Source organism: Serinus canaria, chromosome 4 (genome assembly GCF_022539315.1).
Source record: "Serinus canaria isolate serCan28SL12 chromosome 4, serCan2020, whole genome shotgun sequence".
NCBI classification, from domain to species: domain Eukaryota; kingdom Metazoa; phylum Chordata; class Aves; order Passeriformes; family Fringillidae; genus Serinus; species Serinus canaria.
In genome coordinates, this window is record NC_066317.1 from 70,916,729 (window position 1) to 70,940,495 (window position 23,767).

Below are 23,767 nucleotides of genomic sequence, written 5' to 3' on the forward strand. Positions count from 1 at the left end.
GAAATCCCAGCGGGGGCTCCGAACGCCGAGTGTCCGACGCGCCCCGTCGGTGGTGATGTCTGTCTGTCTGTCTGTCTGTCTGTACACGGGCTCTCCGTTCCCCTCCTCGGAACAGGAGCTGTAGGATGGCTCAGTCCCCGCGGCCCGGGGTGCCGCTCGCCATCCCCGCCGGGAGCACCGCCTCGCCTCCCGCGGGCCGCGCTGGGCCCGCTCGGCTCCGCCGCCTCTCCTCGGGGCCACCCGGGAGGGAAGCCCCAGCCCGGCTCTCCGTGAGAGCTCGGGGCACCTCGGGACCGCCGCCTGGCCTCGCTCGGGCCGCGGGCTCAGAGGGTGCCGAAGGAGAGCCCCACGGAGAAGAAGCCCAAGCCCTTGAGCTTCTCCTCGCTCCGCGCTTTCTGCTTGAGGTGCACCTTGCTGTGCCGCTTCTTCTCGTCCGAGCGGGCGAAGCGGCGGCCGCAGGTGTCGCAGGAGAAGGGCTTCTCGCCCGTGTGCGTGCGGATGTGCGTGGTGAGGTGGTCGCTGCGGCTGAAGTTGCGCAGGCAGATGCGGCACTGGAAGGGCTTGTGGCCCGTGTGGATGCGCAGGTGCCGGTTGAGCTCGTCGGAGCGGGCGAAGCTGCGGATGCAGTTCTCCACCGGGCAGGCGAACGCCTTCTCGTGGGGCTTGGGGCAGAAGCACTTGGAGGAGCACTTGCTGCGCCGCGCCTTCTTCTTGGGCTCGGCCAGCGCGGGAGGGGTGGCGGGCAGCAGGGAGGGCAGCGAGGGGGCCGCGGCGTGGCCCAGGAACTCCGCGGGGGGCACGGAAGGAGAGGGGTGAGGATGGAGGAGCTCGGCGGAGCTCAGCAGGCCCGGCAGGACCTCGGGCTGGGCCAGAGAGGCGTCGAAGTCCGGCATCAATGGCCCGGGGAGGGCGTGGATCTTGCCGTCGGCGAAGTCCCCGCGGGCCGGGAAGTTCTCTGGCTCGCAGCCGAAGCCCAGATGGGTTCCAAAGCAGGCGGCGTCCTCTGCCAGGCTGCCGAGCTCCGGCTGGCAGCTGACGGACAAGGCGCTCTCCATCTTGGAGCCCAGCGGGGGGAACAGCCCCTGGCTCTCGGTGGCCGGGAAGCCTTCGGGGGAGTGGAAGCCGGCGGGCAGGTAGGCCTGGTGCTGCTGGGAGAGGGGCTCCCACTGGGCACAGGTGCCTTTGAACTTGTCCAGGGGCGGGGAGCCGGAGGACAGCTTGATGTCCTGCTTGCTGTCCAGGAGCTTGGGCTGGAAGAAGCACTGGGAGGTGTTTCCCGGCAGGGGCTGAGCCCCCTCGGCCGCGGGGAAGGCGCCGTAGCCCGGCTCCGGGAACGGGGCCGGGCTGGACCCGCTCATCTCGGGCTGGCACGACGAGTACAGGTCCAGCTGGCTCGGAGCCACCTCGGGACAGGGGTAAAGAGCGTCCAGGTGCCTCTGGTGGCCCTCGGAGGAGGCGAAGGGGGAGATGCCCAGAATGCCCGACATCAGGTTGAAGAGGGATTCCTGGTCCTGCGGGTGCTCCGGGACCGCCTTGATGAAGAAGCTGCCGGTGTAGCTGAGAGAAGGGGAGGGCTGGCTGCCCAGCAGGGAGTAATCCACGGCCCCGCCGCTGCCGGGGACACCCAGCAGCTCACCTGGGGAACAGAGGGGACGGCGGTGAGAGGGCTGGAGGGACGCGGGGCCGGGGGCGGGATGCAGGGAGCAGCGGGAGCTGTTGCGTCACTGCGAGGTCTCCGTCCCCGAAACCGCACAGGGAGCCCTGGGACTCATCCCCCTCCCCCAGCGGGACTCTCAGGACCCCCGCCCTGAGCCCGCGGGGACCGCTGCAGCCCCGGGCCGGGGCTGAGGGCGGAGGAGGGGCAGGTTCCCGGCTCCTGCATGCAGCAATCGTTCCCCGCGGGGTCCCTCATCCCTGCCCGGCTCCCGCCCGCCCTTACCTCCGAGGAAATCGGCCTCTGCCAGAAGTTGCTGCTCAGGCTGCCCCAAGCCCTGCAGGTCTCCGGTTTTCATCTCGCAGCTCTCTTCGTACTTGGAGTAAAGAGGATCCGGGCAGGAGAAATCCATAACGTTGAGCATCTTCCTTGGAGACGCGGCCGGAGCGGGGGGGCCGGGCTGGGACGAGCCGGGGATGCTCGGGGAGAGCCGGGGGGCGCTCGGGATGAGCCGGGGAGTGCCCAGGGAGAGCCGCTGGATGCTCAGGGACGAGGCGGGAGATGCTCCAGGCGAGCCCGGGATGAGCTGGGAACGCTCGGGGCGCCCGCACCGATCCGAGGGATGCTCGGGGATGAGCCGGGCCACGCTCGGGGAGCCCGGACCGCTCCGAGGGATGCTCGGGGCAGGTGCCGGGGACCCTCCAGGTGACGCTCTGGGGTGCGGGGGGCTGTGCGGGGGGTGCTGGGGCGGGGGGCCCGGGCGCTGCGGGGGCGCTGAGGGGGCAGGGCCCGGGCTGGGGGGGCAGGCAGGGCCCGGCGGCAGCGCAGCCCGAGCGGACACCCGGCGCTCCCTCCCCGCCGCCCCCTTTATAGCGGGAGCGGGGCTGCTCCGACCTTCCGCCGCAGCCATTTCTGGAGTCCCCAGTGAGGCTGCCGTGACGTAAATGCCCATATATGGACTCAGGATGTAGGCTAGGGAGTCCCAATAAGGAAATCTCTCCCGTGACGCGATGCCCTTCCCTCCCCCTTCCCTCCTCCCCTCCCCCTTTTCTCTCGCTCTGTTTTTCATTTTTCCCCCCCTTCCTTCTCTCTTTTTAACTAATAACCGCGATATTTTTAACAAATCTCTGCTTCTCTGTGCGCGCGTGTGCCCAGCATCCCCTCCCGCAGCCGCGGGTGTGCACACGCGTGTGCAAGCCCCGGCTGTGCAGAACGAGCCCAGGCTCGCAGCCTTTGCTCCCCCCGGCCTTTGGGAGGCTGCGGGGCATCCCCGCGGCTCCGGCCCTTGCTCCGCAGCCTTGGCTCCTGTCCCACCGTGGGCTGCTGCTCTCCCGGATTTGCATCTCCCCAGGCTCCCCTTCTCCCCGCGCTATTTTTTCCCGTGAATGCCTTTTGTTGCTCTTGTTCCTTCTAGAAACGCCAAGGTGCCGGGTTCGCTCTTCCTCCCCCCTGCCCTGCTCTGCCCTCCCCTCCTCTCCCGGCCGGGTTTTGGATTCTCTCTGCCGGCATGCCGCCGCTGTTGGATGTGAGCGGGGGGCGATGCCGGCTCCTCCTGCGGCATCCGAGCGGCCAGGAGGAGCAGGCTCAGGAGCAGCAGGCTCAGGAGGAGCAGGCACAGGAGGAGCAGGCACAGGAGGAGCAGGCTCAGGAGGAGCAGGCTCAGGAGGAGCAGGCTCAGGAGAGCAGGCACAGGAGGAGCAGGCACAGGAGGAGCAGGCTCAGCCTGCCGGAGCTCAGCCATCGCAGCCCTGGCTCCCGCCCAGCCTGGCGAGGGCAGGCTCGGAGCTGGGCTGGGGAAGGCAGATCCATCCTGCAAACCCCACCGTGTCCAGGGGGAGCTTTCCGAGCGGGCTCAGCAGGATCGGAGGGATCCTGGCAGCGCCCCCACCACGAGCATCCTCAGCCCGTGCCGGGGTGAAGGCTCTGCCAGCCCGGGCCGTGCTGCCCGCCCTGCTCGGCTGCTCCGGGATCCCCAGCACTGATCTGGAGTGGATCCTGGACAGGCAGGGATCTCCAGCCGATCCTGGACAGGCAGGGATGCTCTGGGGAGGGGATTGTCACCGGCCTCCGGCACGGCTGGGCTGGGGAGGGGGAGGTTTGCTCTGGGCATTTTGGCTGCTGGGCCCAAACCCGCTGTGAAGGATGTTCAGACAAATATTTGGGGTGAAACCCCTGATCTCAGAGCACACAGCTCAGGTGTAACCCCTGTTCATAGAGCACACAGCTCAGGTGTAACCCCTGATCTCAGAGCACACAGCTCAGGTGTAACCCCTGCTCACAGAGCACACAGCTCAGGTGTAACCCCTGCTCTCAGAGCACACAGCTCAGGTGTAACCCCTGTTCTCAGAGCACACAGCTCAGGTGTAACCCCTGATCTCAGAGCACACAGCTCAGGTGTAACCCCTGAGCACAGAGCACACAGCTCAGGTGTAACCCCTGAGCACAGAGCACACAGCTCAGGTGTAACCCCTGATCTCAGAGCACACGGCTCAGGTGTAACCCCTGATCTCAGAGCACACAGCTCAGGTGTAACCCCTGTTCATAGAGCACACAGCTCAGGTGTAACCCCTGATCTCAGAGCACACGGCTCAGGTGTAACCCCTGCTCACAGAGCACACAGCTCAGGTGTAACCCCTGATCTCAGAGCACACAGCTCAGGTGTAACCCCTGAGCACAGAGCACACAGCTCAGGTGTAACCCCTGTTCTCAGAGCACACAGCTCAGGTGTAACCCCTGAGCACAGAGCACACAGCTCAGGTGTAACCCCTGAGCACAGAGCACACAGCTCAGGTGTAACCCCTGAGCACAGAGCACACAGCTCAGGTGTAACCCCTGATCTCAGAGCACACGGCTCAGGTGTAACCCCTGATCTCAGAGCACACAGCTCAGGTGTAACCCCTGAGCACAGAGCACACAGCTCAGGTGTAACCCCTGTTCTCAGAGCACACAGCTCAGGTGTAACCCCTGAGCACAGAGCACACAGCTCAGGTGTAACCCCTGAGCACAGAGCACACAGCTCAGGTGTAACCCCTGGCTCAGAGCACACAGCTCAGGTGTAACCCCTGAGCACAGAGCACACAGCTCAGGTGTAACCCCTGATCTCAGAGCACACAGCTCAGGTGTAACCCCTGATCTCAGAGCACACAGCTCAGGTGTAACCCCTGATCACAGAGCACACAGCTCAGGTGTAACCCCTGATCACAGAGCACACAGCTCAGGTGTAACCCCTGATCTCAGAGCACACAGCTCAGGTGTAACCCCTGAGCACAGAGCACACAGCTCAGGTGTAACCCCTGATCTCAGAGCACACAGCTCAGGTGTAACCCCTGCTCACAGAGCACACAGCTCAGGTGTAACCCCTGAGCACAGAGCACACAGCTCAGGTGTAACCCCTGTTCTCAGAGCACACAGCTCAGGTGTAACCCCTGATCTCAGAGCACACAGCTCAGGTGTAACCCCTGTTCTCAGAGCACACAGCTCAGGTGTAACCCCTGAGCACAGAGCACACGGCTCAGGTGTAACCCCTGTTCTCAGAGCACACAGCTCAGGTGTAACCCCTGAGCACAGAGCACACAGCTCAGGTGTAACCCCTGATCTCAGAGCACACAGCTCAGGGGTAACCCCTGATCTCAGAGCACACAGCTCAGGTGTAACCCCTGAGCACAGAGCACACAGCTCAGGTGTAACCACCTGCTCACAGAGCACACAGCTCAGGTGTAACCCCTGAGCACAGAGCACACAGCTCAGGTGTAACCCCTGCTCACAGAGCACACAGCTCAGTGTAACCCCTGATCTCAGAGCACACAGCTCAGGTGTAACCCCTGAGCACAGAGCACACAGCTCAGGTGTAACCCCTGTTCTCAGAGCACACAGCTCAGGTGTAACCCCTGCTCACAGAGCACACAGCTCAGGTGTAACCCCTGAGCACAGAGCACACAGCTCAGGTGTAACCCCTGTTCTCAGAGCACACAGCTCAGGTGTAACCCCTGAGCACAGAGCACACAGCAGCTCAGGTGAGCTGGGTGTGCAGGAGGGGGTCTGGACATGCAAAGGGTTGGAGAAGAGGAGGGAGCCCCTCCCTAAATTCCTGTTTCCCTGCCTCCAAGTGCTTACAGCCCTGCTGGCAGGCCAGATGTGCCGGGGCTGTGCCCCAGATGTGCCGGGGCTGTGCCCCAGATATGCAGGGGCCAGGGCCGTGCCCAGCTGGCAGCAGCAGGGGATAGCCCCGATCCCGAGCCATTCCTGGCTCCAGGATGAGTCACGCCCTCACCTTGGGCAGATCCCTGGGATTGGCCTCTCTCAGCACCTCCCCTCACTGGGGGCAGCTGCTGCCTCTGCAAACCCAGGGCACAGGGGCAAGGAGGCAACAACCCCTGAGCATTCAGGGAATGAGCCCTGAGGGTCAGGCTGCAAATAAAAGAGGGGATGGAGAGGTGCAGGCAGTGCCCAGAGTGTGGAAATGTTCCATGGCATCCCATTATTCCCTCTTGTCTCCCAGTATTCCCTGTTTGTCCTCTCACAGGAGATGAGGGGAGCCCAGGGCAATGGGTTTCAGTAAACCAAAGGTGAAACTTCACCCTGCAGTGCTCAGCAACCCTGGAATTCAGAGCTTCAGGACATTGTGGGGACCAGGATGGTGACCAGGCTGGAAATATTCCCCTGTGGCCACTGAAGACAAGCCCAGCCTGCGGTGCTGGATGCTGCTGGGATCCAGCCAGGGATGGACCTGGGGCTCCTGGATCTCTTCACCTCTCCCTGGCTGCATCCCTGGGGCCACCTGGCCTTGGCCACTCTGGGCTATTTGGCTGTGCCCATTTTGCTGTCAGGGCTGTCAGCCTCGAGGCTGTGTGGGAGCTCCAGGCTGGGCCTCTGCCATGCACAGCCTGGGACAGCTCTGCTGCCAGCACAGGCAGCTCCCCTTCCCTCCCAGACATGGGAAACGCTGTCCATCCTTTGGGACAACACCAGGGGAGCCTCCCTGCCACAGCCATGGTCACACAAATCTCCCCTCACCCTCAGAGCTGGTCCTGAAATAGTGGCAATGGTTCAGCTCCCCAGGGGAGAAATCAACCTTCACTGTGTGGGTTATAAACCTGTGCAGGAGTGGCTGCAGAGGTCCTGCCTAACGTCCCCACCTCCCCTGGATGAGTGCTTTCATCCTTTAAACCCGATATAAACAGAGATTTCTATCGAAAAGCTCGTTCTGTTCTGTTGTGATGTGTCAAAGCGAAGCGGTGTGGATTGACCCTCCGGGATGGAGCAGTGTGCTCTGCAGGTGACACCACACATGAGGTAATGGGAACGTGACCGCGGCCGAGCCAAGCCTGGAGCAGGTGCTGGCACCGCATCTCCCGAGCCAGAAGGGGCTCCTGGCTGCCGAGGAGGCGGGATTGCCTTCCTGGGGGGAATTCTGTCGTCACCAGGAGCGGGAGGAAATCCGCGCCGTGTCCAGCTGCCCCCGCCGCTCCCGGCCCGGGCTGCAGGCTCGGTCCCGCCCCGCTTTTGGGGCTCTCTTTCGGGGTCTTTCCCCGGCCCCGGCGACGCTGCAGGAGCCTTTCCATGAGGAGTTGGGTCTGGAGACTCCCCGGTGGCCGTGGGGCAGCTCCCAGCCCAGGGCCGGCTGGGCGGAGGGATTCGGGCTCCCTCCGTGAGCCGGGAGCATCCTTGGGGCAGCAGAACGCCCCCAAAGCCGGGGCTGGCTGTGCCCCACATGGGCCTGGGGGGCTCGGGGCATTCGGGGGGCTCGGGCGGCTCCAGTCCCCCCGAACGCTCCGAGGGCTCCCCCGATCCGGCCACCTGCCCCTGCCTGGCACTGCCCACCTGCCCTGGGCTCCTGCCTGGCCACCCTGGGCTCCTGCCTGGCACTGCCCACCTGCCCTGGGCTCCTGCTACCCCCAGCTCCTGCCTGGCCAGCTCCTCGCTTCTCCTGCTGGCCCTGCTGGGTCACCGTTGTGCTGCCACCAGCCCAGTGCAATGGCCCAGCAGCCTCCTTCCCTCCCCAATCCCGGTTCCCCAGTCTGTCCAGCCTCCTTCCCAGCAGCTTCCCTCCCTCCCTCCCTCCCTCCCTCCCTCCCTCCCAGCTCCCACCCATGCTCCCAGCCGGGGTTACAGCACAGGAACCCAGCCCCAGCTCCTGGCTCTGGCTGCTTTCCCCCCTGGTCTCCATCTCTGGGGGCCTGGTGTGGCCCTGCCCCATCACCTGGCAGGTTTTGGCAGGGGTTGGGTGCTCCCGGGACTCCCAGCCCTTTTTAAGGGAGCAGCTGCCATGGAAAGGAGGGGAACCATCCTCTTCCTCCTGCCCTGCCATGCCACAGTCAGACAGGGGTGGGGGCAGCTCTGGGAATGACTCTTCCCTCTGGAACACGAGCCCCAGGCTGGGGCAAGGGCAGAGCTGGGCAGTGCTGATGTGAGGCTGGAATTCATTTTTCCAGAGGGATGGGCTGAGGGTTGGCTCATGGCCCTGCTGCCTTGGCAGCCAAAGCCAGGGCTGTGTGCCCAGAGCCCGCAGGCAGCTGGGGAAAGGTGCAGGTGCCAGGTGTCTGCCCCAGGCCCTGAATGTGCGTGGCTCAGGCACCTCTGCAGCACCCCATGCCCCACATCCAGCGCTCCTCAGGGGATTTTCCCACTGGTTCCTCTTGGAGCCCTCTCCATTTCCTGTGCTGGGCCATGATGCAAGTCTGGGGTGTGAAGAAATCCCTGTCCCTGTGCCTTTGGAGCGTTCCCAGTGTTTCCACCCCTGCAGGTTCAGAGCCATGGGTGTGTGCTGGGTGCTCAGTGCCCTTCTCCTGGGCACCAGAGCCCTGTGTGCTGCTGGGCAGGGCTGGGAATCCCTGGTGCCCAGTGCCCTCAGTACCCTCCTCTGGGGCACCAGAGCCCTCTGTGCTGCTGGGCAGGGCTGGGAATCCCTACTGCTGGGTGCCCAGTGCCCTCAGTGCCCTCCTCTTGGGCACCAGAGCCCTCTGTGCTGCTGGGCAGGGCTGGGAATCCCTACTGCTGGGTGCCCAGTGCCCTCAGTGCCCTTCTCCTGGGCACCAGAGCCCTGTGTGCTGCTGGGCAGGGCTGGGAATCCCTGCTGCTGGGTGCCAGTGCCCTCAGTGCCCTCCTCCTGGGCACCAGAGCCCTGTGTGCTGCTGGGCAGGGCTGGGAATCCCTGCTGGGACACTGAGCCTTTCCAAGGCCTCTGCCAAGGACCAGCCAAGCTCTGTTGGCTCTGAGCTGCTGGCCCTCAATATTCCAGAAGGTGCTTCTGGAACTCCAGAGTGGATTTTGGCCCTGGAAGCCGAGGGAAAGGCAGCAAGCCCCAGCAGCTCCCAGCTCCCCAGCACGTCCATCCCTCATGGAACAGCATCCCTTGGAGTCTCTGCCCCTGGCCAGGTCTGCTCTGCAGAGGGGGCAGAGCAGCCCATGGGATTTTAAGGGAATCTTATTTTATTTTAAAGGTATTTTAAGGGGAAGTGCTGCTGATTCTCCCCGTGGCACGAGGGCAGGGGCAGGGGAGGGCACCCAAAGGGCCCTGCAACACCCAGGGCTCAGCAGCTGCTGTTTGGGTGCTGCACCCAAGCCTGGAATTCCCTTCCCACCTCCCGATGCATCTCCTTTGTGCCACCCCCACCAAAGCCACAGCAAAGGCAGCCCCAGAGCCCTCAGGGACCAGCCCAAGCTCCCTCTGCCAGGGCTCAGGATGCAGCAGGGAAGGAGCATGCCAAGCTCTCAGAGTTGGCCATGGATTTCCAGGGGCTGGGTGGCACAAGGTGACAGCAGTGATTCCTGCTGGGATGGCCACAGGGAGCTCAGGGACACTGGATCAGAGAATCCCAGGATGGTTTGGGTGGGAAGGGACCTTAAACCCCTTCCAGAGGGGCAGGGACACCTCCCACTGTCCCAGGAGGATCCAACCCCAGTGTCCAACCTGGCCTTGGGCACTGCCAGGGATCCAGGGGCAGCCACAGCAAATCTGGGAATTCCAGCCCAGCCCCTGCCCACCCTCCCAGCCAGCAATTCCTTATTCCCAAGATCCCATCCACCCCTCTGGAGTGTGGATCTCATCTCTCTGCCCTCCCTCTCCTGCTCCATCCATCTCCCCTGCCAGGAAAACTTCCAGAAGAAGGCAGAGCTCAGCATTGCCATGGAAACCAGCCCAGGCCCAGCTCTGCCTGTGCTGCTCCTGGTGCCTGCAGAGGATGCTCAGAGGAACAGGAGCCACCCCGGGGAGCTGCCAGGGGCTCACAGCCCCTCCTGCTGCCCCCAGCCCTGGGCACGGCAAGGGATGCTCCAAGGGCAGGGGGGATCCTTCTCCAGGGAGGATTTGCAGGGGGGATCCTTCTCCAGGGAGGATTTGCAGGGGGATCCTTCTCCAGGGAGGGTTTGCAGGGGGATCCTTCTCCAGGGAGGATTTGCAGGGGGATCCTTCTCCAGGGAGGATTTTCCTTAGGCCTGTCTGTGTCAGGTCAGCCTCAGCAGTTCCAGCAGCACCTGAGGCTCTGTGAAACACCTGCCCAAGGGCTCTTTGTTTTTAATGGCTGGCCAGAGGCTGGAATTTCAGAGGCAGGGCCAGGGCAGGTCAGGGTGGATGGTTATCTCCCTCCTGGTTTTGGGTTGCTGCACATCCCCACATCCTCCAGGTGCTCTGCTGGCCACCAGAGCTCTCCCTGCCCCTCCAAGTCACAGATCCCTTCTCCAGCATCCCTCTTTTTCACCCCAAGCTGCTGATTTTGGGGTAAAACCCCTGGAATGTGGCAGCTGCCTGCAGTTCTGGAGTGGCACTGAGTACAGGAATGGCAGAGCAGCTTGGCAAAGCTCCTAAAAATAGGCAGCAGTCAGGAATAATCCGTGCTGCCCCCCAAAGAACCCAATCCCCCCCGAGTGAGGGCACAGCTGATTCTGGCAGCAGCAGAGGGACAGGAGGGGGTTCCTGTTCCCTCCTGGCCCCCACACCCCAGTCCCAGTGGTTCTCCTGTGGTTTTGCACACAGCAGGCAGGGCAGGAGCACTAACCAGGCCCAGGGTGAGCATGGGCCAGGCCAGGGCTCCCAGGAACAGGATTTGGCTCCAGCAAAGCCAGAAATTGCAGGGGACCATTTTCTCACCTTCTTTCTGAAATCACCTTTCATCCCAAGAGCTCGTGTGCCTCGACAGAATGGCTGGGAAGCTGCAAACATTTCTATGTCTTTCAGATTGAATGAAGTGATTCATTGAGCCCCAAATAGGTTTTTCTTCATTTATCTCACGCTGGTTTTAATCACCTCTAAACAAATTGTGCATATTTTTAAATAAACCATCTTTTAAACCAAATCACTGGACTGCTTTATTTAGAAAAAGCCCCGAGCAAAACATTGAACTTGAATTTTTGAGTTTTCAGCTGAAGCTCCCCAACGAGCCCTGGGCATCTTCAGGCTCCTAATTAGCTGCAGGCACCCCAAAGCCCACAGGGGGTGCAAACCACGAGGGCTGGGCAGGGCTTTTGGGGCAGGGCTTTTAGGGGAAGGGCTTTTAGGGGTAGGGATTTTAGGGGCAGGGCTTTTAGGGGCAGGGCTTTTGGGGCAGGCTTTAGGGCAGGGGTTTTGGGGGCAGGGCTTTTAGGGGCAGGGGTTTTGGGGCAGGGCTTTAGGGGCAGGGTTTTGGGGGCAGGGCTTTTAGGGGCAGGGCTTTTAGGGCAGGGCTTTTAGGGCGGTTTTGGGGGCAGGGTTTTGGGGCAGGGCTTTTAGGGGCAGGGCTTTTAGGGCAGGGCTTTTAGGGGCGGTTTTGGGGGCAGGGCTTTTAGGGGCAGGGCTTTTAGGGGCAGGGCTTTTAGGGGCAGCGGTTTTGGGGGCAGGGCTTTTAGGGGCAGGGGTTTTGGGGGCAGGGCTTTTAGGGGCAGGGCTTTTGGGGCAGGGCTTTTAGGGGCAGGCAGGGACTTGGGGGCCCTTGGGGCTGTCAGGAGAGAAGGTGGGAAGTCCTGGGGTGACCCAGCTGTGCTGGGGACAATGAGGTGTGCTGGGATGGCACAGGCATTTTGGGGATAATGAGGTGTGCTGGGATGGTATAGGTGTGTCAAGATGGCACAGGTGTGCTGGGGACACTGAGGTGAAGGGGATGACAGAGGCGTTTTGGGGACAATGAGGTGTGTTGGGGTGGCAAAGGTGTGTGGGACAGTGAGGTGTTTTAGGGACAATCAGGTGTGTGGGGATGGCACAGGTGCTTTGGGGACAATGAGGGGTGTTGGGGACAATGAGGTGTGCTGAGATGGCAAAGGCAATTTGGGGACAATGAGGTATGTTGGGATGACAGAGGCATTTTGGGGACAATGAGGGGTGTTGGGGACAATGAGGTGAGCAGGGCCACCGCCCAGATGAGGTGCCAACGTCAGCCCCACAATCAGATCAAGGTGTCCCTTAAGGAGCCATCGGAACCGGCCCCTGGCGAGGGACAGGGCACAAAGGCTGAGCTGGCCCGGCAGGGAGGAGCCCTTTCCTCACCCCGGGACAGGAAAAGCCCCCGGGTGGCTTTGTCCCCTCCCTGTCCGGGCAGCCAGCCAGTTCCACACCCACTTTCCCGGTGCCCAGGGGCATTACTGGGAACTGAGGCTGGCCTGGGAACGGGCAGGGAGCTCGGCAGAGACTGGAGCAGGGTGTGCCTGCTCCTGCGGGCTGGGCACAGCATCCCTGCAGCTCTCGGGGCCGGGAAGGGCCCTGGGCTGCTGTGCCAGCGGCTGGGCACCAGCCCAGGTGTGCCCAGGTGGGCAAGAGGCCACTGGGCTGTGCCAGCTCTGGGGTGGCAGCAGGGCCAGGGCAGTGCCCTTGTCCCCTGTGCTGGCACTGCTGGGGCACCTCCAGTGCTGGGACAGCTCTGGGGAGACCTGGAGGGGCTGGAACATGGCCAGGGCAGGAACAGAGCTGGGCAGGGGCTGGAGAATCCCTGAGGGAGCTGGGCAGGGGCTGGAGAATCCCTGAGGGAGCTGGGCAGGGGCTGGAGAATCCCTGAGGGAGCTGGGCAGGGGCTGGAGAATCCCTGAGGGAGCTGGCAGGGGCTGGAGAATCCCTGAGGGAGCTGGGCAGGGGCTTGGAGATCCCTGAGGAGCTGGGCAGGGGCTGGAGATCCCTGAGGGAGCTGGGCAGGGGCTGGAGAATCCCTGAGGGAGCTGGGCAGGGGCTGGAGAATCCCTGAGGGAGCTGGGCAGGGGCTGGAGAATCCCTGAGGGAGCTGGGCAGGGGCTGGAGAATCCCTGAGGGAGCTGGGCAGGGGCTGGAGAATCCCTGAGGAGCTGGGAAGGGGCTGGAGAATCCCTGAGGGAGCTGGGCAGGGGCTGGAGAATCCCTGAGGAGCTGGGCAGGGGCTGGAGAATCCCTGAGGAGCTGGGCAGGGGCTCAGCCTGGAGCAGAGGAGGCTCAGGGGGACCTTGTGGCTCTGCACAGCTCCTGCCAGGAGGGGACAGCCGGGGGGTCGGGCTGTGCTCCAGGGAACAGGGACAGGAGCAGAGGGAACGGCCCCAGGGGAGGGTCTGGGTGGGCACTGGGGACATTCCTCATGGAAAGGGGGGTAAAGTACTGGAAGTGCCCAGGGAGGAGTGGGAGGTCCATCTCTGAAGGGATTTCAGAGCCCTCTGGATGTGGCACTTGGGGACAGGGGCAGTGGTGGCCCTGGCAGTGCTGGAAGGAGAACTGGACTTGATGGACCTGGAAGGACTTTTCCAATCAAACAGTTCTGGGGTTCTGTGTTTGTGCAGCCAGTGAAGTGGCCTGGGGTGTTGCAGAGGCTGCAGCTGATCCCATGCAGTTCATTAATTAATGCCATGCAGTTAATTAATGCCATGCAGTTAATGCCAGGCTCCCTGCAGCCCTGGGTGCTTCTCCCAGCACGTTTCCTGTGGTGCCCATGGCCTCCCTCTGCTCACCAGGAGGGAACACACACCTGGCCCAGCCCTGCTCTGCAATGGATTTATCCAACAGCTTTTCATTAGTGAGAGTGATTTGCTTCCCTGACCAGCTCATTGCTCCTTTTCAGGAAAGCTTCCAGGAATGTGGAGAGACCTCTCCAGAATCATTAATCAGGGCAGCAGGGAGATGGATTAACTCTGCTCTCTGTGCAATGAACCCGTCAGGCTCTGAGGGCAGCTCTGCCATCCATCCCTGCCCCAGAGCTGAGGGCAAGGCAGGGCCATCCAGCCAGCCCTGGGTGACTGCTGGGGCTGCAGTGCTGGGATCCTGACTCTGCTCCAGAACCAGGAGGGAAATGAGAGCAGTCCTGGTTTTCAGCATTAATTACATGAACCAAACTCCGTGGTATTCGTGCCAAAGGTTGGGAGTGCAGGGAAGCTTGTGGAACTCCTCAAATGAGCTGCTTTGGATTGTAATTAGGAAACCTCTGAGCTGGAGTGTGGGATGTAAATGAACACAAATTAAATCTGTTCTGCCACGAGAGGAGCAGAATTTCCCCTCTCACTCCACTGGGCTGCCCAAGCCTGGGGGAGAGGTGAAAGCCCCAGCCAGAAGTGCAAATGCCAGAGGGCATTTTCACCCCCCAGTCCCTGGGGTGAGTGAGGTGGATGGATCTGTCCCCAGCTGGACTCAGGGATGGACCCTGGTCCAGGACCTGACCCCACCCCTGAGGGGCTGGGACAGGGAGATGTCCCCGGGCTGCTCCAGCTCCTCCTGCTGTGCCACACACTGAGCACCCTCCGGGCTTTGGGGCTGGAATGATGGGAATGTTCCCTTGGAAAAGCCCCCTGAGGCTGTGGAGTCATCCCCAGCACTGCCAGGGCCACCACTGCCCAACGTGTCCCCACGGATGTCCCCAAGTGTCACATCCACAGGGCTGTGAAATCCCCCCAGGGATGGGGACTGGGCACTTCCAGGGCCTGACCCCCTTTCCATGGGGAAATTCCTGCTGTGCCCACCCAGACCCTCCCCTGGGGCCGTTCCCTCTCCTCCTGTCCCTGTTCCCTGGAGCACAGCCCGACCCCCCGGCTGTCCCCTCCTGGCAGGAGCTGTGCAGAGCCACAAGGTCCCCCTGAGCCTCCTCTGCTCCAGGCTGAGCCCCTGCCCAGCTCCCTCAGGGATTCTCCAGCCCCTTCCCAGCTCCTCAGGGATTCTCCAGCCCCTTCCCAGCTCCCTCAGGGATTCTCCAGCCCCTGCCCAGCTCCCTCAGGGATTCTCCAGCCCCTGCCCAGCTCCTCAGGGATTCTCCAGCCCCTGCCCAGCTCCTCAGGGATTCTCCAGCCCCTGCCCACTCCCTCAGGGATTCTCCAGCCCCTGCCCAGCTCCCTCAGGGATTCTCCAGCCCCTGCCCAGCTCCCTCAGCCCCTCCTGGGGCTGCAGACCATGGCACAGCACCAGGTTTGCCCCCAGGACTCTCCTCCCTGGGCAAACCTGGAGCTCCAAGCCCTGATCCCATCTCCAGGAGGGAGAAGGAAACGCTCCTGTCCCCCTGCTTTGTGCCCAGAGCTCTGCTGGGTGGCTCCAGGGGCACTCTGGGGTTACAAGGATTTCAGGGGGGCTCCTGGGTCACCCCAGCTGGGCAGAGCAGGGCCTGGCCCTCGGGGCCCTGTGCCAAACACAAATAAAGAGAATTAGCAGGGAGCACGGAGTGTCTCTGGCCCCCAGAGGCACTGCCTGCTGGAAAGCCCTGCTGGGAGCAGCTGGTGCTGGTTTAAGGGCAGTGCTGGAGCCCGTTGTTGCTGTAAAGTTCCTTCTCTGAGCTCCCTTGTGGCTCTGCTGTCCTGAGGAAAGCAGGATGTGGTCTCTGGGGATGCTGGGGTGAGGTGACAGCCAGGGATGACAGATGCAGCTCAGCTCCTGCTGGCTTCTCCTTCCCTGCTCCAGTTCACAACTAAAAATAAACAGGAGAAGGAGCTGAGTCTGCTTCAAGGAATTCTGGGGCAATAGATAAATAAAAATAAAAAGTGTGTTCCTGAGGGGAGACACTTCTTAAACTTGATCACCTCTTTGAGTGCTGGCCCTTTAAACCAGCTCTGCCCAGGGAAAAATCACCAACTCACTGATTCTCTGTGAAAAACAACCATTTCCCTCCCCTACAGACGGGGAAAATACCCAGAAATGAGGATTCAGTCAGAGCTTTGGACCCAAAGTGCTCAGGTAACACAAAGGTGACTCCCCAGATTGCTGGTTCTGCATACAGAGAACAGAATTTTATTTCCCATTTCTGAAATGCTTTCTGCTTTCAGCTCTGGGAGCAGTGCTCACCCTCAGCCCTGGCTGTTGTGAATCCCAGAATCTGGGTTAGGCAGTCCCTCTGTGCCAAAGAGAGCCTTGATTTTAACTGGGAAATCCTCTGGAAGCCCTGGCTCCATCCCAGCTCCTGATCCAGGGAATCCTGGCCAGGCCCTGCCCTTCCCTCTGCTCCTCTGCATCCCTGAGTGCCAGGAAGGGCTGGGAGCTGTGGGGGTGTCAGGGTCCTGGGGCACTTCAGCCAGCTCCCACTGGAGCTCTGGGAATGGCCCTTGGAATGGCAGCTTCTCCTGCAGGGGCTGCAGCTTCTCCTGCAGGGGCTGCAGCTTCTCCTGCAGGGATTGCAGCTTCTCCTGCAGGGGCTGCACCCCAGGGCAATGGCTGACTGCCCAGGGTCCTGGGGACCCCTCCCCAGCAGGGCAGGACCCACCCCAGGGTTCTGCTGCTGAAATCAGGATTGTCTCACTCCTGGATCCTGCCTTGGCCTCTGGGGGGAAAGGGCCTGGCTGGACATCCTCACGCCATGAAGGGAAAGGGCCTGGCTGGACAGCCTCACTCCAGGAAGGGAAAGGGCCTGGCTGGACATCCTCACTCCATGGGGGAAAGGACCTGGTTGGACATCCTCACTCCATGAAAGGGCCTGGTTGGACATCCTCACTCCATGGGGGAAAGGGCCTGGTTGGACATCCTCACTCCAGGAAAGGGCCTGGCTGGACATCCTCACTCCAGGAAAGGGCCTGGTTGGACATCCTCACTCCATGAAAGGGCCTGGTTGGACATCCTCACTCCAGGAAAGGGCCTGGCTGGACATCCTCACTCCATGAAGGGAAAGGGCCTGGTTGGACATCCTCACTCCAGGAAGGGGCCTGGCTGGACATCCTCACTCCATGAAAGGACCTGGTTGGACATCCTCACTCCATGGGGGAAAGGGCCTGGCTGGACATCCTCACTCCATGAAAGGAAAGGGCCTGGCTGGACATCCTCACTCCAGGAAAGGGCCTGGTTGGACATCCTCACTCCAGGAAAGGACCTGGCTGGACATCCTCACTCCAGGAAAGGGCCTGGTTGGACATCCTCACTCCAGGAAGGGAAAGGGCCTGGTTGGACATCCTCACTCCAGGAAGGGAAAGGGCCTGGTTGGACATCCTCACTCCAGGAAAGGGCCTGGTTGGACATCCTCACTCCAGGAAAGGGCCTGGTTGGACATCCTCACTCCATGGGGGGAAAGGGCCTGGCTGGACATCCTCACTCCACCTGGCCACCTCTGAAGAAGGAATCAGGTGAGTGCTCCAGAGCCCTGGGTTATCCAGCCCTGCTGGCTGAGGCTCCAGACTCCTCCCATGAGACGCTTTGGGAATTCTGGAGTGGTTTGTGTTGGAGGGACCTTAACTCCAATCCCACCCCACCCCTTCCATGGCAGGGACACCTTCTCCTGCCCCAGGCTGCTCCAGCCCCGGTGCCCAGCCTGGCCTGGGCACTGCCAGGGCTCCAGGGGCAGCCCCAGCTGCTCTGGGCTGAACCCAGGAAGGTTTTCTGATGCCCTGGGGCAGAGGAACAGTGAGATTGAGTTCAGTGGTGTGGAGAAGTGTTTTAGAGGGACTGTGGGGTGAAAACGCCCCAGGCAGAGGGGATGGGATTGGCTGGAACTGGGCTGGGTGATGTCCATCCCCCTGGGATGATCCTGCCCTGCCTCCCACTTCACTCACACACATTTGGGGCTGTGCACAGCTTTGTTCCCTCAGGGACTGACTGGTGCAAATTCTCCTTGCCTCTTTTCCCAGTGGAAGCAATAGAGTTGATTTCTCAGGAAATACCCATTTCCTGAATTTCCTGCTTTGCCAAGGCATAATCCCTGTGTCCTCAGGGTCTGAATATGCTCATGACTATTTACTCTTAGCTCTAAAACAACCCCTCGTGGTACAGAACATTTAAATATTTTCTATTTTAACCTCCACATGGCATTTTCTTCTTTTTTTTTCCCGTGTTTTTAGAGTTCATCTTCAAACACTGGTAGCAGAAGCTGTAAAGCCCAGGAAGCACTGGAAGCTCGAGGATTTCCAGGGAAGACACGTGCCTGATGTGCAGGAGATGAAATGAGGTCACATTTCCTGGCCCTGCTGTGACCTTCCCGTGGTACAAGGCTTGGAAGCAGTGACATCAGAGGGCAGGGATCATTTCTCCTGGTGATTGCAGCTCTCCCTGCCCTCGGGAATGAGGTGATGGGTGATGTTTGCTGCTTCTCTGTGTGATCCATAAAATCCTGGGCTCCTTTCCAAGCGTCAGGCTCCTGCCTGAGCCCAGCCTGCAACGCTTGGTAGCTGCCAGGTTTCACTTCCCCTTTGTCATGGTTAAGATCATGGAAAACAGGGAATACATTCCCATTTCCACGGAATCCCGGGGCCAAGGCAGGCCCTGGAGCCCTCTGGCAGGGAGGAGCTGACTCAGGGGGCTGGTGGTGCTGAGTTAGCCTTGCCTGGGGGAGCCAGGCTGAGGCTGTGGCTGCCCAGAGCTGTGCAGAGCCCTGAGTGCTGGGTGAGGAGCTCTGTGGGTGCTGTGCACCAGAACCAGCACAGAACCTTCACACAGCACTGCAGAGTCCTGGCTGGCTCGGGCTGGAAGGGACCTGAGAGCCACCTCACCCTGACCCTGCATGGCCAGGGACAGCTCCCACTGGGCCAGCTGGACAGGGAGGAAAGCCAGAATTTCCAAAGCTGTTCAGGTGGATTTTCCTGGGACAGGTCTATCCACATTTGAGAGCACTCCAAAACATTTTCTAATTTGGCAAAACAATGTTTATTTCCTCCTTTCATTCCTGAAAAACCACAGAACTGTTTTATCAGAAACTTTCCACAAAATCTCAGGTGAAGAGGAACGTTTGTCCCAGAAAATACTTGTCCAAACAACTCCAGGTTGGCAGAAGTTCTGAGCAGGTGGAAGGAAGTGCTGGAAAAGGGAAAAGCCAGGATGCCTTAATGAGCAGCTGGGGCAGGAGGAGCCAGCAGCAGGCTGTCCATGCAGGGCACAACAAATCAGCCTCACATCCAGGGAACTGGAAATATTTCCCTTCTGTACCACCAGGACTGGGACTTTCCAGGGCCTGCAGGGGCTCCAGGAGAGCTGGAGAGGGACTGGGGACAAGGGACAGAGGGACAGGAGCCAGGGAATGGCTCCCACTGGGAAAGGGGAGATTGGGCTGGGATCTGGGCAAGGAATTGCTGGCTGGGAGGGTGGGCAGGGGCTGGGCTGGAATTCCCAGAGCAGCTGGGGCTGCCCCTGGATCCCTGGCAGTGCCCAAGGCCAGGCTGGACCCTGGGGCTGGATCCACCTGGGCAGAGGGAGGTGTCCCTGCCCATGGCAGGGTGGCACTGGGTGGGTTTGAGGTCCCTTCCCACCCAGCCCTCCTGGGACTTTCTGAAGGGCACATCCCCTGTGTGCTCCCTGCCCTGCCCTGTCCCTTGGACACTGTGACCCTTTGGCTCAGCTCCACTGCAGCAGAGAGAACCCCAAAGGCAGGGAGTTCTCCTTCCCAGGCAACTCAGGGATCCCAGGCCCTTCCACACCTGGCCTTTGTTCTGCTACAGAAACCCTGAATTCAGGTCACAGGGATTTTCAAAGGAGCTTCTAAAACCCCAGCAGGGTGGATGGCAAACAGCTCAGGCAAGGCCAGGCACAGAAACCTGCTGACAGAATTGCTGGGAGGCCCCACAGCCCCACAGCCCCCAGGCCAGCAGAGCTGATTCCCACAGGCACATCCTGGGGGATCCCATGGCCAAAAACAGCAGCTGGAAAAGCACCCAGGGGGACCCAGCTCCTGCAATTCCTGCTGTAACTGAGCCCAGGAGTGACGTGGTGCTGCATCCCTGCTGAGCCACAGCAGTGACTCAGAGCTGGCCCCTCCAGTCACTGCCAGGGATCTCAGGTGGGGTTGGCACATCGTGGGCACCTCGGGGAATGGGAACCCCACAGGGAAAGGGCAACAGAGGGAAAGGGGCTGGGAAGGAGTTGGGGGTGGCAAGGGCAGCTTCTCACACAAAGAATTGTCTGGGAGATGGGAGAGTGTCAGCCCAGGCAGGGGATGGGGATGGGCAGGGGAGCAGCAGGGGCAGTGCTGGGGACACCAGGGAGCTCTGAGGTCCTGCAGAGCTCTCAGGTCCTGGGTCCCCTGACACCTCCCAGGCCTCTCATGGAGAGACTCTACAAAAATCTTCCCATGCTTGGGACTTTCACAACATTTGGGTTATAAAATTATAGAAAATCCTCTGCTGGGAGGGACCCACAGGGATCATCCAGTGCCACCCCTGCCCTGCCCAGACCCCCCAAAATCCCACCCTGGGCATCCCTGGAGCTCTGTCCCAACGCTCCTGGAGCTCTGGCAGCCTCGGGGCTGTGCCCATTCCCTGGGCAGTGCCAGCACCTCTGGGGGAAGAACCTTTCCTGAGATCCAGCCTGACCTGCCCTGATCCAGCTCCAGCATTCCCTGTCCCTGTCCCAGAGGTGGGAGCTGTCCCTGCTGAGCTCTGCCCTCAGCCATCCTTCATGGGGGCTCCCTCTGGATCTTCCTCATCTTCGTGGCCCTGTGGCTGAAGCTGCCCAAGGCTCCCAGGAATTTATTCCTGTCCAATGTGGAGTGTGAGCAGCAGAGGGATGGACGTGCAGCCACTGAGCCTGGCTTCCAAGGGAGCTGAGCTCAGGGACCCTGAGGCAGCCCAGGGGATGGGGATGATGGATGGAGGGATGGATGGATGGATGGATGGATGGATCGATGGATGGATGGATGGATGGATGGATGGATGGATGGATGGATAGAGGGATGGATGGATGGATGATGGATGGATCGATGGATCGATGGATCGATGGATCGATGGAGGGATGGATGGATGGAGGGACGGATGGATGGACAGGCTCTGAGGCAGCCCAGGGATGAGGATGGATGATGTCTGACACCTGCCAGGTGCTGGTTCACACCCCCACACTCAGGAGTGCCCATCCACTCCCAGACACCAGTGCCCATCTCAGGTTCCTGCTGACAGCTCTGCCAGTTGTGTGAAGTGCCATCCTGGGACTGGAACAGGCAGGAGAGAAAGGAAATGCACTTTTGGAACCAATCCCCATTTTAGACTGGTTTCTGTACTGAAGGGAGCAGGGGAGAGCACAGAAAGGCTGGGGCAGCACAGCCAGGGTGACTCAGCAGGGAATGGGCTGAGGTGGGGATGGACAAAGCTGGGAGCTGAGCCTGGCTTTAGGGGTGCAAACCAGGAGCTGCCCTGTGGATCACTGTGAGACCCCTCCCAGCCAGGGCTGCATTTTGTCTTTGGAAAGGCTCCCTGAGGGCGTTTGGCTCAGCAGCAGCACCTGCACAGGGCAATGACAAATCCCATTTGAAATCAGGAGATGAAGTCCTGTGCTGATGCACACGTGTTGTGGTGTGTGTTCAGTTCCCAATTGAGTTATCTTCCCTGTTTTGTATTGTTTTGTGATGCTTTCCCCCAGTTACACCCCTATACCCAGTTCGATGGTTCAGTCCTGGTCCCCCCTTTCCCTCGAATGGTGTCCTCCCTGTCTGGGCTCGCTGCCAAGCCCTTGTCTCCACCCCCGTTCCCCTGGCAACTGCCCCTTTCCCCTCCTCCAGAGCCCCGTTCATCTCCTGAAACCCCCCCATCCTTCCAGAAACTTCTCCCTTCCACAGGGGGTGATTGGGCAGGTGCCCTGAGCCCCTCCTTCGTTCGTGTACCACTTGTTGCCACCCCTGTCAGTCATGTTGAATTCCCCTCCTCAGTTTCTCCCGATTGGTTCTTGTACACCCCTTTATATACTGCCTCTCCCCCTTTTGTCTCGTCTTTTCCCGCCTGGACACGGTGGAGAAATGATACATTAAAATCACTGGGCTACACCGGGCGTGTCAAGACCCTCTTTTCTCTCGGCTTCTCCGCCTTGCCGCTTCTTTTCGATACTGTTGCTGCTGTCCTGCCGAGGAAGGCGCAGCCCGGAGGTCCCTGACGGATCTGGGTAGTGCCCCCTTAGCTGCTAGCTGCTGCTGTGCTCCGAGCTAGCCCCGGCCGCCTCCCCCCCTGCTCGGACGGGAGGGAAGTGCTTTCGACACAGCAGCCGCGGCACACACGGGCTCTGTCTGTGTCCCACACGTGCCTGATTTGCTCAGGTGGGGTAAAAGGAGCCCAGCAAAGGGAAGTGCCCAGTTTAGGGCCCAGTTTAGCCAGCTCAGGGCCCAGTTTAGCCAGCTGGGGCTGTGGATGCTCCTGAGGCTCCAGTGCCTGAGCCCGCTGCCCCTGTGGGAGCTCAGAGCCATCCAGGAGGGACAGCCAGGTGCTGGCAGGACAGCTGGTCACCTTGTGTGCCTGCTCTGCTTCAGCCTGGGCCCAGGGACATGGAGTTGTGCTTCTGCCCCCTGAAACCCAAGGGGGAGCTTCTCTTTGTTAGGCCATGGCCAGGACCCAATGACAGCACCAGGGATAAAGATAATGGTGCTAATGGTGGTAACAGGGGTGGGGCAGCAGGGTGGGGACAGCTGTGACTGTGACCATCCCAGCAGTGACCACAGCTGTGCCCAGGACACCCAGGGCCGAGCCTCACCCCAGGACTGCTGGACGTGATTCCTGCAGGGGGATCCCAAACCCTCCCTCCTGTGGGATCTGGTTCCTGCAGGGAGCAGGGCTGGCAGAGGGATCCCAAACCCTCCCTCCTGCTGGACCTGATTCCTGGAGGGGGATCCCAAACCCTCCCTCCTGCTGGACCTGATTCCTGAAGGGGGATCCCAAACCCTCCCTCCTGCTGGATCTGGTTCCTGCAGGGGATCCCAAACCCTCCCTCCTGTGGGATCTGGTTCCTGCAGGGGATCCCAAACCCTCCCTCCTGCTGGACCTGATTCCTGCAGGGGGATCCCAAACCTCCTCCGCTGGACCTGATTCCTGCAGGGGGATCCCAAACCCTCCCTCCTGTGGGATCTGGTTCCTGCAGGGGGATCCCAAACCCTCCCTCCTGCTGCCTGATTCCTGCAGGGGATCCCAACCCTCCTCCTGCTGGACCTGATTCCTGCAGGGGATCCCAAACCTCCCTCTGTGGGATCTGGTTCCTGCAGGGGGATCCCAAACCCTCCCTCCTGCTGGACCTGATTCCTGGAGGGGGATCCCAAACCCTCCCTCCTGCTGGACCTGATTCCTGCAGGGGGATCCCAAACCCTCCCTCCTGCTGGACCTGATTCCTGCAGGGGGATCCCAAACCCTCCCTCCTGCTGGACCTGATTCCTGCAGGGGGATCCCAAACCCTCCCTCCTGTGGGATCTGGTTCCTGCAGGGGGATCCCAAACCCTCCCTCCTGCTGGACCTGATTCCTGCAGGGGGATCCCAAACCCTCCCTCCTGCTGGACCTGATTCCTGCAGGGGGATCCCAAACCCTCCCTCCTGCTGGACCTGATTCCTGCAGGGGGATCCCAAACCCTCCCTCCTGTGGGATCTGGTTCCTGCAGGGGGATCCCAAACCCTCTCTCCTGCTGGACCTGTTTCCTGCAGGGAGCAGGGCTGGCAGGGGGATCCCAAACCCTCTCTCCTGTGGGATCTGGTTCCTGCAGGGAGCAGGGCTGGCAGGGGGATCCCAAACCCTCTCTCCTGGTCCCTGCCCAGCGGGGACAGGGGACAGGAGCTGCTCTGGTGACAGCAATCTGCATTTCACCTGCAGCCAGCCCTGCCAGCCTGGCTGCCTGTGGAGAGCAGGAGTGGTGACAGGAGAGGGGATGTGAATTCCCATCTGCCTCACACGGCTGCTCTGGGCTCTAATTAATACTTACAAACGACTCAAGAAGCCACACACAGGAGCTGTTATGTAAGCAGGAGTTATTATTATTATTTAAAAAACATTACGAGCGAGTTATTAGTCTGACAGATGGAATTATCGGTGGATTTATATTTTTATCAATCATCTCACATTTCCTTTCCTCTCAT

At 60.9% G+C, this 23,767-nt stretch overlaps 1 protein-coding gene across 1 annotated transcript; it reads right to left on the bottom strand.

Annotated features, from left to right (window-relative positions):
• Positions 1 to 296: 296 nt before the first annotated feature.
• Positions 297 to 2,377, bottom strand: EGR4 (early growth response 4). The gene is made up of 2 exons (XM_050973771.1): positions 1,940 to 2,377; positions 297 to 1,636 (listed from the first exon to the last, which is right to left on the bottom strand). Exons 1-2 carry the CDS (start codon positions 2,076 to 2,078, stop codon positions 324 to 326), a joined length of 1,452 nt encoding a protein of 483 aa, XP_050829728.1. The 5' UTR covers positions 2,079 to 2,377; the 3' UTR covers positions 297 to 323.
• Positions 2,378 to 23,767: the final 21,390 nt, after the last annotated feature.

What these genes read in the sequence shown, in the direction of transcription:
- EGR4 (XM_050973771.1), bottom strand. Translation starts at nt 2,078, where the DNA reads ATGCTCAACGTTATGGATTTCTCCTGCCCGGATCCTCTTTACTCCAAG. An exon ending in AGAGGCCGATTTCCTCGGAG is followed by an intron (nt 1,637 to 1,939) that starts GTAAGGGCGGGC and finishes TCTGTTCCCCAG; the next exon opens with GTGAGCTGCTGGGTGTCCCC.